General features: G+C 33.5%; 1 protein-coding gene across 2 annotated transcripts in view; it reads right to left on the bottom strand.

The window, feature by feature from the left end:
* Window positions 1-15,599, bottom strand: part of LOC106061963 (uncharacterized) — a 35,942-nt gene that overhangs the window by 7,126 nt on the left and 13,217 nt on the right. For both annotated transcript variants that reach the window (XM_056035101.1, XM_056035102.1), the window contains 16 exons: window positions 14,502-14,960; window positions 13,576-13,832; window positions 12,405-12,539; window positions 9,992-10,114; window positions 9,645-9,846; window positions 8,855-8,988; window positions 7,017-7,234; window positions 6,544-6,675; window positions 6,356-6,437; window positions 3,895-4,047; window positions 3,433-3,607; window positions 3,086-3,165; window positions 2,771-2,886; window positions 1,998-2,089; window positions 1,099-1,252; window positions 392-501 (listed from right to left, as the gene is read on the bottom strand). In XM_056035101.1, the coding sequence (XP_055891076.1) occupies window positions 392-501; window positions 1,099-1,252; window positions 1,998-2,089; window positions 2,771-2,886; window positions 3,086-3,165; window positions 3,433-3,607; window positions 3,895-4,047; window positions 6,356-6,437; window positions 6,544-6,675; window positions 7,017-7,234; window positions 8,855-8,988; window positions 9,645-9,846; window positions 9,992-10,114; window positions 12,405-12,539; window positions 13,576-13,832; window positions 14,502-14,960 (2,622 nt within the window). The remainder of the gene's footprint in view (window positions 1-391; window positions 502-1,098; window positions 1,253-1,997; window positions 2,090-2,770; window positions 2,887-3,085; window positions 3,166-3,432; window positions 3,608-3,894; window positions 4,048-6,355; window positions 6,438-6,543; window positions 6,676-7,016; window positions 7,235-8,854; window positions 8,989-9,644; window positions 9,847-9,991; window positions 10,115-12,404; window positions 12,540-13,575; window positions 13,833-14,501; window positions 14,961-15,599) is intronic.

Below are 15,599 nucleotides of genomic sequence, written 5' to 3'. Positions count from 1 at the left end.
TTAGAACATGAAAAAAAAAGGCTTGGAAAAATGAGACCTTTTTCTAGTTGCTTATGTAAAAGGAGGCGCGGTAGCTGAGCAGTAAAGCGCTTGGCTTCTGAACCGGGGGTCCCAGGTTCGAATCCTGGTGAAGACTGGGATTTTTATTTCGTGATCCTTGGGCACCTCTGAGTCCACCCAGCTCTAATGGGTACCTGACATTAGTTGGGGAAATGTAAAAGCGGTTGGTCGTTGTGCTGGCCACATGACACTCTCGTTAACCGTAGGCCACAGATTCAGATGACCTTTACATCATCTGCCCTATAGACCACAAGGTCTGAAAGGGGAACTTTACTTTACTTTTATCCTGTAAAACATAGTCCTAGATAGAACATTAAAATGTACAGCCTACCATTTAACCAAACTTCTTTGGGCGCAACAGTCCACTCATCTTTATCTCTGACTGGCTGAGCTATGTTTGGGCTGAGTGAGGTTAACACTGGACGCGTAGATGGCAATAGGCTATAAAAAGAACACACAAAAAAAACAGGTTTTATCTTTGCAACATGTGATAAAAAAACTAATGGACTATCATAAGGAAAAAATAATAATTTTACTACATATATATATAAATGGTGAATTGTTATGAACTCTGCTGATAATGAAAGCAATAACTCATTACACTGCCACTAATGTTTCTGCCTATATTTTTAATTGAATCACAAGTTTCAGTTCCATTTATCCAGAGACAAAGATATTACATAATAAATATGTGAATGCCTGAATCAGCATATTCTATTTTGTAGAAATGTTTGGGTCACTAATGTTTATCAAATTTCAAACATGTCTATGTTTAGTTTTCACTTATCACCAGAGGTTATTTATTAATTGACTTTACTTTTAATACTTTATCTCTGTTATCACTAAACAAATACCTGTTTAACCACTTAGTACCATATAAACTGCAACAAAGGCTTCTTAAGGATTTGGACATGAAGCGATAAAACAACTGTGATGTTTAGTTAGCTGAAAGGTAAACTGAATACTGAATTTCCACCATTTACTAAGATAGATATTAAGATAGCCACACAGAGTAGATCTACAGTATTCTTATCTTACCGGTTGGAATAATCAGCCTCCATTTTTTGCTGCGATGAGCCCAAAGTAGGAGTACTAGCTGATGCTGATGACTGACCAATCACTTTAATATTCATTTTAAACATAGAATTCTTCAAAACTGAGTAAGTGTCTTCATGGCAAGGTAAACTTTTCACTGAAAGATCAATTTGAAAAATGAAAAATGATTTGCAATTTATTTTTGTCCATTAGAATGAAATATTTAAATGTAGGTATAAAGATGAAAATAATAAATATTAAACTGACTTTCACTCAATGGGATTTTAGGATAAAATTAGGGTTAACATTAAATAAATGTTTCTAGTAATTGTTAATTCCAGTTAGTTTTAGGTAGTACTATGCTAAGATACATTTACTAGAATTTAAAAATTTAGGTTAGATAAAAAATTAGAAGAGGGTTTCAGATTTTTTATTAAGAACTTAATGAAGTGTTTATTAGCAATATAGAACTGCCCTAGTAGGGATTTTTTTCTTTTACATGTCACATAAAAAAAATGTACCCCTGAGACAAAGAACAATTGTGTTAATGATTTTCAGATCAATGCATTACAACTGAGGTAACCTTTAAAATAGTTTGTTTCATTTCTCATTCTACTTGGATTTAATGAAGCCCTTCAATTTTAAAACCTGATCCATTTTGAAAGCATGATTTTAGATTATCATAAAAATTTGAAACATAAAAAAAAATGTTTCTTTTAATTGAAGCTATATCCAGTTGGATGACTATGTAGTTTGATTATTAAAAAAAAAGTTTCTTTTAATGTCATCTATTTCCAGTTAGATAATCATGCACACAGTTGTTAGATTATTTTAAAAAAGTAAAAAAAACAACAACATACATATAAACATATTTCTTTTAACTAAATCTATTTCAAACTTACTTTCATTGTTGATAATTTCTTTCATAGTATTATCCATGGGTAAAACAAAGTCAAACTTTTTCATCAGATGTTTTCCTTTTTTACCAGGTTTACTTAAATAAAATACATTCATAGCATTAGCCATTACTTAATTACATAGTATAGTGCTTTATCACATGAATATCATTTGCTCTGCACCTGACTGACGTTTTCATAAATTGGTTCCTACAAAATTGAACACATAATGAGGTCAACAGAATTAAAACTAGGGGAGGTAGGGGTGACTGTAATTATTTCATGGTAATGAGTTCATGTTTTCTGTTCTTCTCCAAGCCACCAGAATAAAATTTTTTTGAATGTCACTATGTAAGGTGGCAAAGATTAGCATTAGAGCAAGTACAAATGTTTCTTAAATAATCTTGTCTTTAAGGATCATAAGTTGGAGGCCTTTCCCTTGATAGAATAATTATACATCTGATATCCTGCAGAGATGTATGGCCAGTGGAAATCTACTCCCTGTAATAAGTCTTACTAAGAACGGCTAAAGGTTCAGCTAAGAACTATCTAATGTGGATTTCTACAGAATTTATTCATTGGGTGGGGGGTGGGGGGGGGGAGGAGGAGGAGAGGGATGCATTCAAAAATTACAAAATTGTATACCAGTTTTACTATGTAACAACAATTTTCGTTTAGATGATTCATTTATAGTTTTTACAATAGTCCAATTCATCTTTACAAAGTTGGAATACTTTAATTAAACACCAATATTTGTGCAGGATTTGCAAAAAACTTACGACAGAAAATATTGCCTGTTGATTTCGTCCACAAAAATCAATTTGATGGTGGCCAGATGATTCAAAGAAGAATTACAGTTTTCTCTTTGAGATGGAAATATCATGACCATTAGTTTCTGAAAGCACATAAAAAAAATAATTAATGAAAACTATAAGCCTACAGCAAAATCCCTTAAATATCACGGTTATTGATTTTTTTTTTCAGTGCAGACTAAAAGAAAATCCGTCAATTAACTAATTTTGTCTGTGATACAAATTAACTAATTTTGTCTGTGATACAAAGTCTAAAATAAATAATAATAATAAAAAACTTACTGCAGAATCTTGGGGCTGTAACAAAAGCAAGGGAGGCAATATAGAAGCTTGAAAAGGTTGGAAGACAACACCATTAATATCTGAAAAAAACAAAGACAAAATATACTTTCAAGTTTTTAAAGTATACAGATTGAATTCCTCTTCTTCTTCTTCTAGCCAGCTTTACTGCTGCTGAGCTGTGAGCTCTTTTGCTTGCAGACTCTTCTTATGTCGAAGAGAAAACAAACTGTGTACTAAACTACAAAATAAAAGGTATTTTTGAAAAAAAAAACATATATAATATAATCAATTAAGTTCAAATAGAGTCTACTGTCTATCATTTAAAGTATAACTCTATTAGGAAATACCTTTAATGAGGGTTTTAATGAAGCAACACCTTGGACCTGAGTTCTTAATCTTCATCTCGTAGCACACCGGCTGGCCAGAAATAATTTTACCAACATTCAGTATCCATTCATTTGATTGGCTAATCAAGTCCTTGATTTCCACACAGCTCCTTCCACCATAACCTCGAATTGGAACCTGGGACAAGAAAAATCTTTTCAAACAATGACATCATAATGTCAACATTTTTAGACAAACTTAGTTTGTGCATAGATAGAAATAATTAAACTTTTAGATTAAATTGTCATTTATAAGCACACACAATAAATTGATATAAAGCTTTACAGTACAGAGTAAAAAAACACATTTATACCACAAAACCTCAATACAGAAGCGATACATGGGTAGGGAGACACTTGTCTATCATAGTATTTTACTTTTTTTTTTAATGCTCTGACTACAGGAACAGTTAAATAAGTACATACTGAAAATTTACTGCCACTGTCAGTCTTTAAAATAAGGTCAGTTGAATATCCTTTGAGTTCACTAGGACAGAAGCTGATCCATATTTCATACTGTTTGCCCTGTTCCACTGATATCTCGGCAGATTTCATCTCCTGACCTCTGTCATTCACAATCTGTACAACAAAAGTAAGATAATCTGTTGCTATCATTTCCAATTATTATTCTATTTAATGGTAAAAAAAACTGTAAAAATGGCCCAGAGATGGATACAAAAATGTGAAAAGCTGATTTCTAGCTTAACTCTTTGGCTCCGGAATTAATTCGGAATTATTTGCCACTTTTGGAAGGAATTAATTTTTCCGCCATTTCAGAGTGCGCTACTTTGCTTCGATATAACTTGTATAACTTTTTTATTTATTATTGGAAAATAATAAACTTGATATAGAATTAAAGAGAAATGGATGCTCTTTCCATTTCTTATGTTTTCTAGTTTGCAAATTATGTTGTTTTTGTAATTTTGGGTTTTGAATATAAAAATGAAAAACTCACCAACTGACATTGAAAATATCCATCCAAGTGCATGTTTAAAGAAATGTATTGTTCAAATTGAATTGAAATAGCTTTTTTTCTCATTTTTATCCATTTGTTTACAGAACACCACAGAATAAACAGCAATAGATGCAAAAATAATAAACTGGAACTAATAATCCAATGTCACTACTTTAACAAAAAAGCCCATAAAAAAAGCAACACTCTTGGAACAAAACACTTTTACCCTAAAACTAGTCCAACTGTACAGCATATATATATTTATATTATTTTCTTCTAAAGTTCTTCATGTACTTAGTATATAAATATCCCTTCTAGTTGTGATATTCATGGTAGCAGTCAATATGAATTTGTGGGTTCGACTCCCATCCAGCGCAAACATAAACCGTTCTCCCTGACCCAAAGTGTTTACATACTCTTTCTTTCTTTATAGTTATAGGTCTCCATTCTCTGAAAATGGATCTTATTCTAGCAGGGGTGTTCCATTTAATCCTATGGTCAGCATAGCTATTTATTTTGCTAACAAGACTATCAACAATGTGATTGTCAATGAAAAAAACATTCCATCTCAATAGATGCAGTGCTGACTAAGTCTAGGTTGACAACCCAATTTCTTGGTGGAACAAATCTGAAATTGTTCTGTTTCAGTGCCTAGATGATAGATCTAGAGATCTACATCTATCTGATTAGATTTAGATCTAGATAATGTAGAGACAGCTAAACTAGTTCTAGATCTACATTGAACATTAGCTGGGGGTGGAGCTGCTTCATCAGCTGATAAACTTCATCATTACTAGACCTAGGCATAGGTCTAGTATAAATTAATTTACTAGATCTAGATCTTTTATTCTATATAATTAGATTTATCAATATCACCATCAGATGAAACAAAACCACTGTCATCTGAATTCTTATACTTCTTTATCAAAGAAATATTTAGATCTACAAAGTTTATATGGCCTTGGTTGAAGCTTCATGTTAAAAAAACACGCACACAGAAAAAATAAATGTCAACTCTTTACAAACTTCGTACAAAATAAAAACACGTTAAATGAAGGAAATTCCGGATGTTTAGCAAAGGGAAACTATTCTAGATAAAAAATTAAGCAATAAAAAACAAGAATTGGAGAAATGAAAACGAAAAAAAAAAATTTGAAATAGCCGATGCCCCCAGCGTTGGTCCGACTTTTTTCCCCTTTTTTAAAATCAACGTCCTGAGCGTTGTTGCGGAGCCAAAGAGTTAAAATAAAATAATGTAGAAAAGGATTCCACAAACATTTAGAAAAGAATAGCATAATTCCATATAACAACCCTTACTAATTACATTGTTAAATGTTTCTTAACAAGTACAATAAATGTGTTTATAATGCTGATAATATTAAAAATATCATATCAAGGTCGTTTTTTATTTAGTTTTTCTGATTAGGACCAAACCAAATGAAGAAATTTTATTATTTTTAAAAATTTAGTTACTTTTTATTCATTAATCATTTGTACAAGTTTACAACCGAATGTTATATTTCTGGACTTTTTATCATTCTGTAGGTAATCATAACAATTTACAATAAATGTGAGTACACATTCGATTGATAAGCTAACCATTATTATAGATTGTTCAGTAAAATATTGGAGACAAATTTACACAGAACTACCATTTCTTCAACTTTACACTGAGAGAAGACACGACCTGAGGCTTGTTCAAGAAAATAAGACCCCAAGGATACAGAGAGGGATGACCAACTGCCTCTAAGGTTCCTTTCCAGGTGATAGTTAAAGAAATAACAAGTTTTTCCATTATTACAAATATTCAAAAGTTTGATACTAAACAATAGTACCAAAGTACTTTCTGAAACTAAAAAAACTTTGAAATTGATGATACTACTGTATTTAAAATAATAGGATACTTAAAATCTAAAAATAACACAGTCATACCTTAAAAAAAGAGGTTCCCACATTTCGAAGGCTAAGGCTGACTTTAGTGTCTCCATGGGGAATAAATGTATATGGTCGTTTCCTAAAGGTAAAGTACAAAATGAAATAAAAAATAAAAAAACACAGGTACAGGCAGCAGAATGACAGCTATTTGAAAAAAACGTATCAGTAGTCTCAATGAAACCTACTTGGTTTGGCCCAAGTCAACACCCCAAAAATTAATCTCCGTCAGAGAAGATGTGATCTTCACTTCCTTGCCTTTGACCTTTCCTATAACCTTCACACTATAGCAGAACATGGATGTTGTTAGACTTAAGTAGCTGTAGAAAAAAATATTAAAAACCTTTAAGTTCATGGTTTGACAAAACTAGCCACTTAGTCTGTTTTATCGTTTTTTAAGAAAACAATAGCAAGAAGATTATACAGTGATTATAAAACCTTTAATAATAGAGTCCTAAAATGGAACACAATTATCAGATTTAGATTAAATAAAAAATTAATTATTAAACTATATATATATATATATATATTTCTAAAGACTTTGATTAAAATGACAATAATTAAATTTCAACCTTCATCAAGTGATGTCAATAAGGATTAAAATGTTTTAAAAGTAAATACAATGTATTTAAATGTGTGTGTTTATAAAAGAACAACTTACACCTCATATTTTTCTTGTAAGTTCTGAGATGGTGGAGTGAATGTGACGCTAACTGGTACCTTATCACAGCAGGGTACAACAATCTTTGATGCACTTAGAGTGAAGTGGCTGACCGATGGTGTTAGTTCAAGGTCAACTGACATGGGGATGTTACCCGAGTTCAGGATGTTGAGAGAACCAGCTTCTGAGTTACCAGGCAGCGCTGGGATCATCAAACTCTACGAACAAATTCAAATCATAGATTTCAAGTGATTTTTTAAAATTGTACATCTGAAAGAAGCTAGTTCAGTTTGTTTTTTTAAAAAGGGACAGACTTGGGTTATATTAGGTAGCTTAGTAAAAGTCTAGAGCTTAAATCAGTCATTTTTAATTCAGTACTTTGGGATGTATATGATTCCACTCAGCTATAATGGGTTCTTAGCATTATCTGGGGAAAAAAGTAGGATTGTGTGGGTGGTGTCTATTTATATTTTTCTTGCACCAATTTTTTTAATGTCCTGAATCATAGGACCACATCTTCATTGCTGTATTTGTTTTATGTTTCACTGAGCCTCTTTCTCACAATGATGGATGTTGAATTTTCAGCTCTTATCTGTTTTCTTGTGGTACTGTTGGTTTACTCCAGTTTATGAGAACTAGATCCAGGTCTAGAGTTGTTAACTTAGATGAAGCTTAAACTGCAGTTGTTTGTTCTGTGTAGCTGAGTAAAGTTGGGAAACTGTTCGATGCTATGGGTCATGTAGATCATGAAGTGGTGTGCTTATAGTTTGAGATAATAGACTGTATCAGCCTATGTTATTGATACATGCTTTAAGATGTATACTATATTTTTACATGCTGCTAAACTATAATTTGGTTGTTACTTGTGACAGTGGGAAGTGTGGTCAAGGGGCTAGGTACGCTTGAACTTGGCTTGGTAACCTATGAAGGTGGCTTGACTCGGCCAGAGTTGTGTTTACTGAGTACCTAAAGGCAACATGGAAAACCTTCTCACAGATACCCCCTCTTCCCACTGGTCCACAAATGAGAGTGGACCATAGCGCTCTGAGCATGTGATAAGCATGAATGTAGCACTATATAAAAGCTATAATTTATTTAATATGTAAATAGTCATTAAATAAGAGCATGTTACTACCATGTTGAACAGTCATTTAATGTTTGTTTCTACGAAGAATTCATCTGTTAGGTGTTGCTATTGTTTATTAATCTGATATTAGAGTATCGGGGCCCTGAGGAAAATGAGCCAAGGTTTAAAAGACAACCCTGACAGATGGGTTGATCATAGTACTGGTCATAATATACAAGCTGATCACAGAAACTAGTGAACTGAACTTGTCGCATGGAGCTCTTAACTTGAAAGCGTGTCAAGAATAAAAAATAAAAACTTTCTCCAAGCCACACCTACACAGTCATAAAGCACATTGAAACAGGTGATAACATTTGTAAGAAGTCTAGGAGTACTTAAGCAGTTGAAAAGATCTGAAAGTTTTGAGTGTTATTGATATAGAAGATTGCTGGTTATTTGATATCAGAAAAAAAAAAACAGTTTAGATATGTTACTGATCCATTTCTTAACAGACAAAAATAAGAAGAGCTCTTCAGTACAAGCAAAAACTGAAGGTTTGGAAACACAGTGAGACATAAACTTTGGAGAAAAAAGATTATTTTCCAGGGAGACAAGCATGATAAAAAAAGTTAAACATTTTGAGAGGAAAACATGGTCAAACTTTTCTATTACTATGAGGAGTGAATTACTGTTCTGATTCAATATGACAGCACTAGCACAAGGTACATTAGGGTTAAGGGCTGGTAAAAAAAAAAAAAAGAAACTCATGTACCTCTTTATCCACATGAAGTTTATACATTCCAACAGTAACTTGCAGTTTTATTTCTCTCAAGCGTAAACCATTGATGGGCATGTCCATAGCAACTTCCAGCAGAGCTTGAAAATGTTCACTTCTTTCCTGGTACTCTACAACAATGTGTTTGTATTGGAAATACACAATCAGGTCATATTTCAAAACTATTATATTTTAACTAACAGATAAAAACAAAACAATGACTTGAACAATAAGTCGCTTGTTATTTGGTTCTTTTAAATATACCGCTGAGGGGAACATGAGCCCAAATCCTACTTTACTTGGGATTCAATCAAAACCTCAACTTAAAAAAAACAAAAAACGAAGCTATCGTAAACACCCTAGTCAACAGTATTTAATACTGGTTTTATTTCCATTAAAAACTACATGTAAACCTTGATTATACTAATCAGGCTGAAATAATTACAAAATGCAAAAAAAAAAAAAAGAAAAATATTACCTGTACCAAGAATGAGACCTATGGTTTTTAACAGTTTTTTTAAATTGTTTTAAACAAATACAGTAAACTGAAGTTATAACTGACAGTTCATTTTAAACTGTGCCCCATGTCTCAAGATATTTCACAGGGAATAGAGCAATTTATGTTCAGAGTTTGATTTCACTTTAAAATGCTTCAACAACATTTTAGGAGAGACTGTACCAATGCATCAACCTTCCATAGCATACAAGATACAAAATCTAGCATAGCTATAGGCTACGTAGACAATACAACATGATACAAATAGCTGATAAAGAGCTTGCCACTCACTTTGTTCCATGTTTCCTACAGCTTTAGCTCTGCAGTACAACTCCAGGGTGTGGATCATTGGTGGTTCTCCTTCTTTCACACCAGGTAAGGACATAGCCAACACACTTCCTTTGGCATCTGGCGGGCTCGTGAAAGATATGCAAGATTTGTTGCCAGACCCATCTTTAGCATTGAAGGTAAAGTTGCACATGGATGCCTCCTTCTACAAATTGTTTTAAAAAACAAGAAACTTTCTTTAAATAAATACACAAAAAAAACAAAACAAAACAAAAAAACAACTAAGTTTTATAACAAGTACAAATGTAAAAACAACTAACAGTTATATGACAAGTGGAAATGTGTCTTACCCTAGAGATACTAAGAATGAGAGGTAGAGTTGCTTGACCAGTATTTTGTAGTTTGATTGACTGCAAGGCTGTCTCCCCCCATGGAAGAATTCCAAAATTTAAAACATTCTTCTCTGGCCAGATCTAGATAATAAAAAAATTGTCCATTAGTTTTATTTCAAAATTTCTGAAACAGTGAAATACAATGGTTAACTAAAAAATTAGACATGAATTAAAGTTTGATCAATGATAGGTGTTTAGGACACAAAGAAAAATATTTCCAAACATTCATTCCGCTAGAATTTAAATAAAAAGAAATTGCTTTTTTTTTTAAATCTATAATATTTTTTATAATTTATATTAAACTTAAATAGAAGAGTTAATGAAAAAATTGTAAATCCATATTAATCTTTATTCACTGGCGGATCCAGAACTTTGGAGTGGGGGGGGGGGGGGCGATTTTTTTCCAAACCCTAACCCTAACGCCCAGTAAACCCTAACCCTATGAATAAACGTGCGTACAGCATATATATATATATATATATATATATATATAAAGCGCTGTAAGTTTTCTCAGTGGGTTTCGGGGCAAAGCCCCGACGCAAAAAGCGTTTTCTTGCATTTTTCACGGCAGAAACGCATTCTCCTGACATCTGCAGCTTATTACATATTAGTGGGTTTCGGGGCAAAGCCCCGACGCCATAAGCGTTTTCTTGCATTTTTCACTGCAGAAACGCATTCTCCTGACATCTACAGCTCATTGTTTATCAGTGGGGTTCGGGGCGACGCAAAAAGCGTTTTCTTGCATTTTTCACGGCAGAAACGCATTCTCCTGACATCTGCAGCTTATTACATATTAGTGGGTTTCGGGGCGAAGCCCCGACGCCAAAACCGTATTCTTGCATTTTTCACTGCAGAAACGCATTCTCCTAACACCTACAGCTCATTGTTTATCAGTGAGCCCCGACGCCAAAAGCGTTTCCTTGCATTTTTCACGGCTGAAACGCATTTTCCTGATATCTACAGCTCATTACTTATTAGTGGGGTTCGGGGCGATGCCCCGACTCCAAAAGCGTTTTCTTGCATTCTTCACTGCAGTAACGCATTCTCCGGACCTACAGCTCATTATTCATTCTATTATAAATGACCTTTTGAATAATGTGGAAAAATATTCTAATATGAATTTATAGTCCCTTAATACACTGCAAATACAACCGATTTGTTCTTTGAAAAGATAAGATACCCAACATATTTAGATTAAGGCTTTGAGGATCGCCGCCGAAAAAAAAAATTCGATTAATAATATTCAATAAAATGTAAGCATAAATTGTGAGTTATAGTCCTAAATTTATTTAACTAGAAAAATATGAGATAGAGTAAAGGTTGGAAAAAGTCGACTAGGAAAAGATTATCTGGCTTTTGAACTCATCTCAACCGTGACTGTTATATTTAAAAATTTCGTTTGAATTATAACTTTTCCAAAGCAAAGTCTTTCTTAAAATAGTTATGATAAATTCATGTGAAATTACACAAACTCTGTCTGGAAAGGGGAAGGGCGGTAAAATGAAAACGGTTAATCCTCCCTCCTTTTTATAATTTCTGCTAACGATTGCATTTTGAATTAAAGAATAGAGGTTGGGCGACTCAATATAAGAATTTACTTTATAGCATATATAAATTATATTAGTGACAGATTTTTTTAATTTTGTAATTTCTTACTATAATACAAAAAGAAAAAGTATTGGTTTGTCCGATGGGGGGAAGGTGATTGCATGTATCGCACTTCCACTTGTTTATATTATATAGATATTCGACTAATTTGGTTCACATACTATGATTTCTCCATTAAAGTAGGACCGCCCCCCCCCCACTCAAAGGGTTTAGATGGGAAGGGCAGTAGAGGTATTCGCTCCTCCCCTTCCAATCGGCCAAAGATGAACGACATAATATAAAGACCGATTAAAATACCAATAAAAAGTTTTAATCATATAGATATTTAATTGATTCTGTTAGCAAGCTTTGATTTCTACAAATAAATAGGACCGCCCCCCCCACTCGAAAGTTTATGGTGGGGGGGGGGGGGGGGGGGCGGATTGATGCCATCGCCCCCTCCCGAACCTACCAGATCGGCCAAAATAATAGAAGGGGGGGGGGGGCGAAATAATCTAAAAATAGGTTGAAATATAAATAATTAGTATATATTATTAACATAAGTAATAAATTCGTATACAAATTGTGTGAATTCTATACTAAAATTAGTCCGCCCCCCCCCCCCGAAGGGGGGTGGGGGGTGGGGTGGTGATCGCCCCTACCGCCCCCCCCCCCTGGACCCGCCAGTGTCTTTATTACATGTATTAAAAGTTTTATTTTCATTGCCTGATATTTCTATGTGACCTAAAAAGTGTAAGGTGGTAAAATCATTATGCCACTATACCTTGATAGATGGTTTCTCAGCAAAGGCAGTAACTGTCAAAGCGTATACTCTAGTTTCCTGAGTTCTTATCATATTGACAGCAAATAATTCAATAACTGCTTTGTAGTCTCCTTCCTCTCTGGGTCGAAAAATCAACTAGTGAAAAAAAAAATATGAACAATGAACTGGTGAAAAATAAATAGGGACAATGAACTGGTGAAAAACAAAATTATGAACAATCAGCTAGTGGAAAAAAAAAAAAAGATGAGAAAAATAAGTAACAAAAAAAAAATTATGTTGTAATATAGAAAAGAAAATAATATACTATTATCAAGAGATAAAATGATCACAAAACAATCTCAAAGTCTTTGGCTTTTAATTTTGATGAAAGTCAAACTTCTGAATTTGTCTTTGGCAACTAGAGTTCAAAATCATCTTTCATTTGCCATTTTGTTTTATAAATTTACCAGAGATTTTGACAAAAGTTGGCTAAAAACAAGTTTTTAATATCACTGAAAACAAAGAGGCTGCAAGTGGAGGGACACCAGTGATGATATTTTAGCATTAGAAGAAAATATCAACTCATGCAAATGATGCAATACAAGTAACCTGACACAAGACCACTTTCAGGCTTCAAATTGTTGTTTCTGTTGTTTAGGTCATTTCAATCTTTTGATACATCCGACAAATAAAAGTTTGCTACAAAAATATTTCAAAGCTACATTTTTAATGTGTTTAACTAGATCACTTTGAAATAATAAACTAGCATGAGAATAGTGCATTGAAAAGGTGACAAATTAGAGCCATACTAAAGGCATAAGAAAATAAATACATTCTTAAACTTAAAAGGAACCAATTAGGATTTTCATACCAGTGTGCTCAATACACCTAAGGCATATTACTAGGGGAATTAATAAGAATTGAAAAGCAACCTTTTCCATAAACTCATAACTTTCAAGGTTATAGTAAAGGAAATATTGTTCTCTAAATAGCTCAAAAATAAAATGAAAACAACTTCATAAAACACAAATTAAGTCAACATTTTTCTGAAATGAAAATCTGTAGAAAAATAATAACATTTAATATAAAATAATATTTTAACAACTGCATTTATAATCTAAAAGAATCATTATTAGCCAACAAAAATTGTAAAGATGGGCTGAACATGAACTATTTCATCAATCCTATTTACCTGAAGATCTTGGGAAGAGTTGCCACTCAGGATAAGTTGAGGCTTGACATCAAAGGGACAGTTCTGGCTCAGCCTCTGACCCTTGCAAACGACCTCCCGGATGGTTACTGACACCTTGACTCCTCTCTCACAGACATTGCTGACAGGGAAACTTATTTCCTGCGACAGCATAACACAAGTAGCCACAGGGAAACTGACAGTTTTTGGCAACTTGAGCAGATTTGTCAGCAGCATAGGTGTAATCATTGGCAGAATTGCTGAAAAAATACACCATTTGACATAGCAATTGATTTGATGATAATGAATCATTAAAACACAAACATGTATTAACACTGCAATGGTTGGAGGAGAGTGAGCAACAAACTTAGCATCAACGCTAACATTTCGATTTATTAATTATTAACTATTGTACTAAAAGTTGAGTTAATTATAGATTTATTTTTAAGATTTAAAAATTCTGAGCTAATTTTGATTAAATAAGTAAATAACCTATTCCTTTAGAATTGAGATGCTACTGAAAGACCCTAAGTATCACATATAAAGACAGCATAAAAAACCAAGAGATTAGAAACAGGATTACAACAGCTAAGTGGCTCCTTGATGACCTTCTAACTTCTGTTCAAAAATTAAAACTTAATGGCCATATCACAAAGTCTTCAGGGCTCAATGACATTCCTTTAGGGAACAGAACCAGGAAAAAGAAAAAGAGGCAGAGGAAGTGATAGGAAGACAGCACACAAAAAGGATAAGATGTCAAAAGACAGAGAGAAATGGAGAAAGATGGTCAACAGATCATGTGTGGTGCCCTAATGGTTCAACAGACTAAGGGATAGGAGAAGACGAGGTGAGTTTCCTCTGGAACCTCTACGATCATTGTAAAGCTGTATAAAAGAAGCAATAAACAAATAAAAAAAGAAGGAACTTACATTGTTCTTGCAATTCACCACCAATGATTGGCTGGGTTCCAGGCATGGGGGTGCTGTAGGCAAAACCTCGCTCATCATGAAGGTACACCGACTGTGATGTGTCAGGGCAGAGAGTATGATAGGCAGAAGTATCTTCACAGCTCAAGTCAGTTAGGTCACTCAATATGTGCTGGCCTTGTACCAAGGTGCCTTCATGGTCCCTGGGTTTCAAATAGCCCTGCTTAAATGGATTGGGATAGGTGCTGGCTGATAGGGTATGCCCTTCCATGGTGGTGTCGTTAAAAGTGGAGTTATCAGAATATTGTATTCGTAGAGTTTTGTCCTTAGTTTGGTTTGCGACAGTTCCAGGAACATCTCTGATAGCACTGGAGGGAGTTGGGAACCTAGAGTTTCCTGTATCTCCTAACTGTGTAGATGTTTTACTGTTACTGTTATTGGTGTTCAAATTGTTGCATGTACCTGAAACAAGAAAAAAACAAGTATATTGTTTTTGAATTTATTAAAAAAAAAAGACTACAACTAATTAACCATTTTCCAGCATTTCTACAAGCTTTAAATGAAAGGAATTAGAAATTTTTGGGTGAACAACTGAATTTTTCAAGTCAGCAACATTGATACATTTTTAACATGTAAAGAAAAATTAATCAACTGAAATTTGAGTGTCACACTTGCTTCCACTTATTTTTTTAAGATATTCTTTCTTAAGAGTCAACTGTAATTAGATTTGAATAGAATGGTTATGTTCTAGGCAGGTTGTACCCCATTGTGTGAAGGCTCAATGGTCATTGATCTCACAATTATCAGATATCAAAAGTATGCAATATTTGTTTTTAATTAATCCCCATCCAAGCAGTTTAAACATTTTTTTTAGCATGTCACTGTCTATGCCTGGTGTTCTTTCTGGCTAGAACTTAATGGATAAACAGTTGTTTTTTAAATAATAACTAAGTTAAAATTATTGAAGTAAAATTACCTCCAAATCAATACTTAAAGGCACCTCACAATTTGAATTTAAAAGAATTGCATGATGTGACTACACAGTTTATTGCTTAAAGGCCCACAACTTTGCCCCACAATAAAGGTTTTAAGATTGTGCTA

The sequence above is a fragment of the Biomphalaria glabrata genome, chromosome 7 (assembly GCF_947242115.1).
Source record: "Biomphalaria glabrata chromosome 7, xgBioGlab47.1, whole genome shotgun sequence".
NCBI classification, from domain to species: domain Eukaryota; kingdom Metazoa; phylum Mollusca; class Gastropoda; family Planorbidae; genus Biomphalaria; species Biomphalaria glabrata.
Note: the sequence above shows the minus strand (reverse complement) of the source record. Positions and strands in the feature narration are given on the sequence as shown.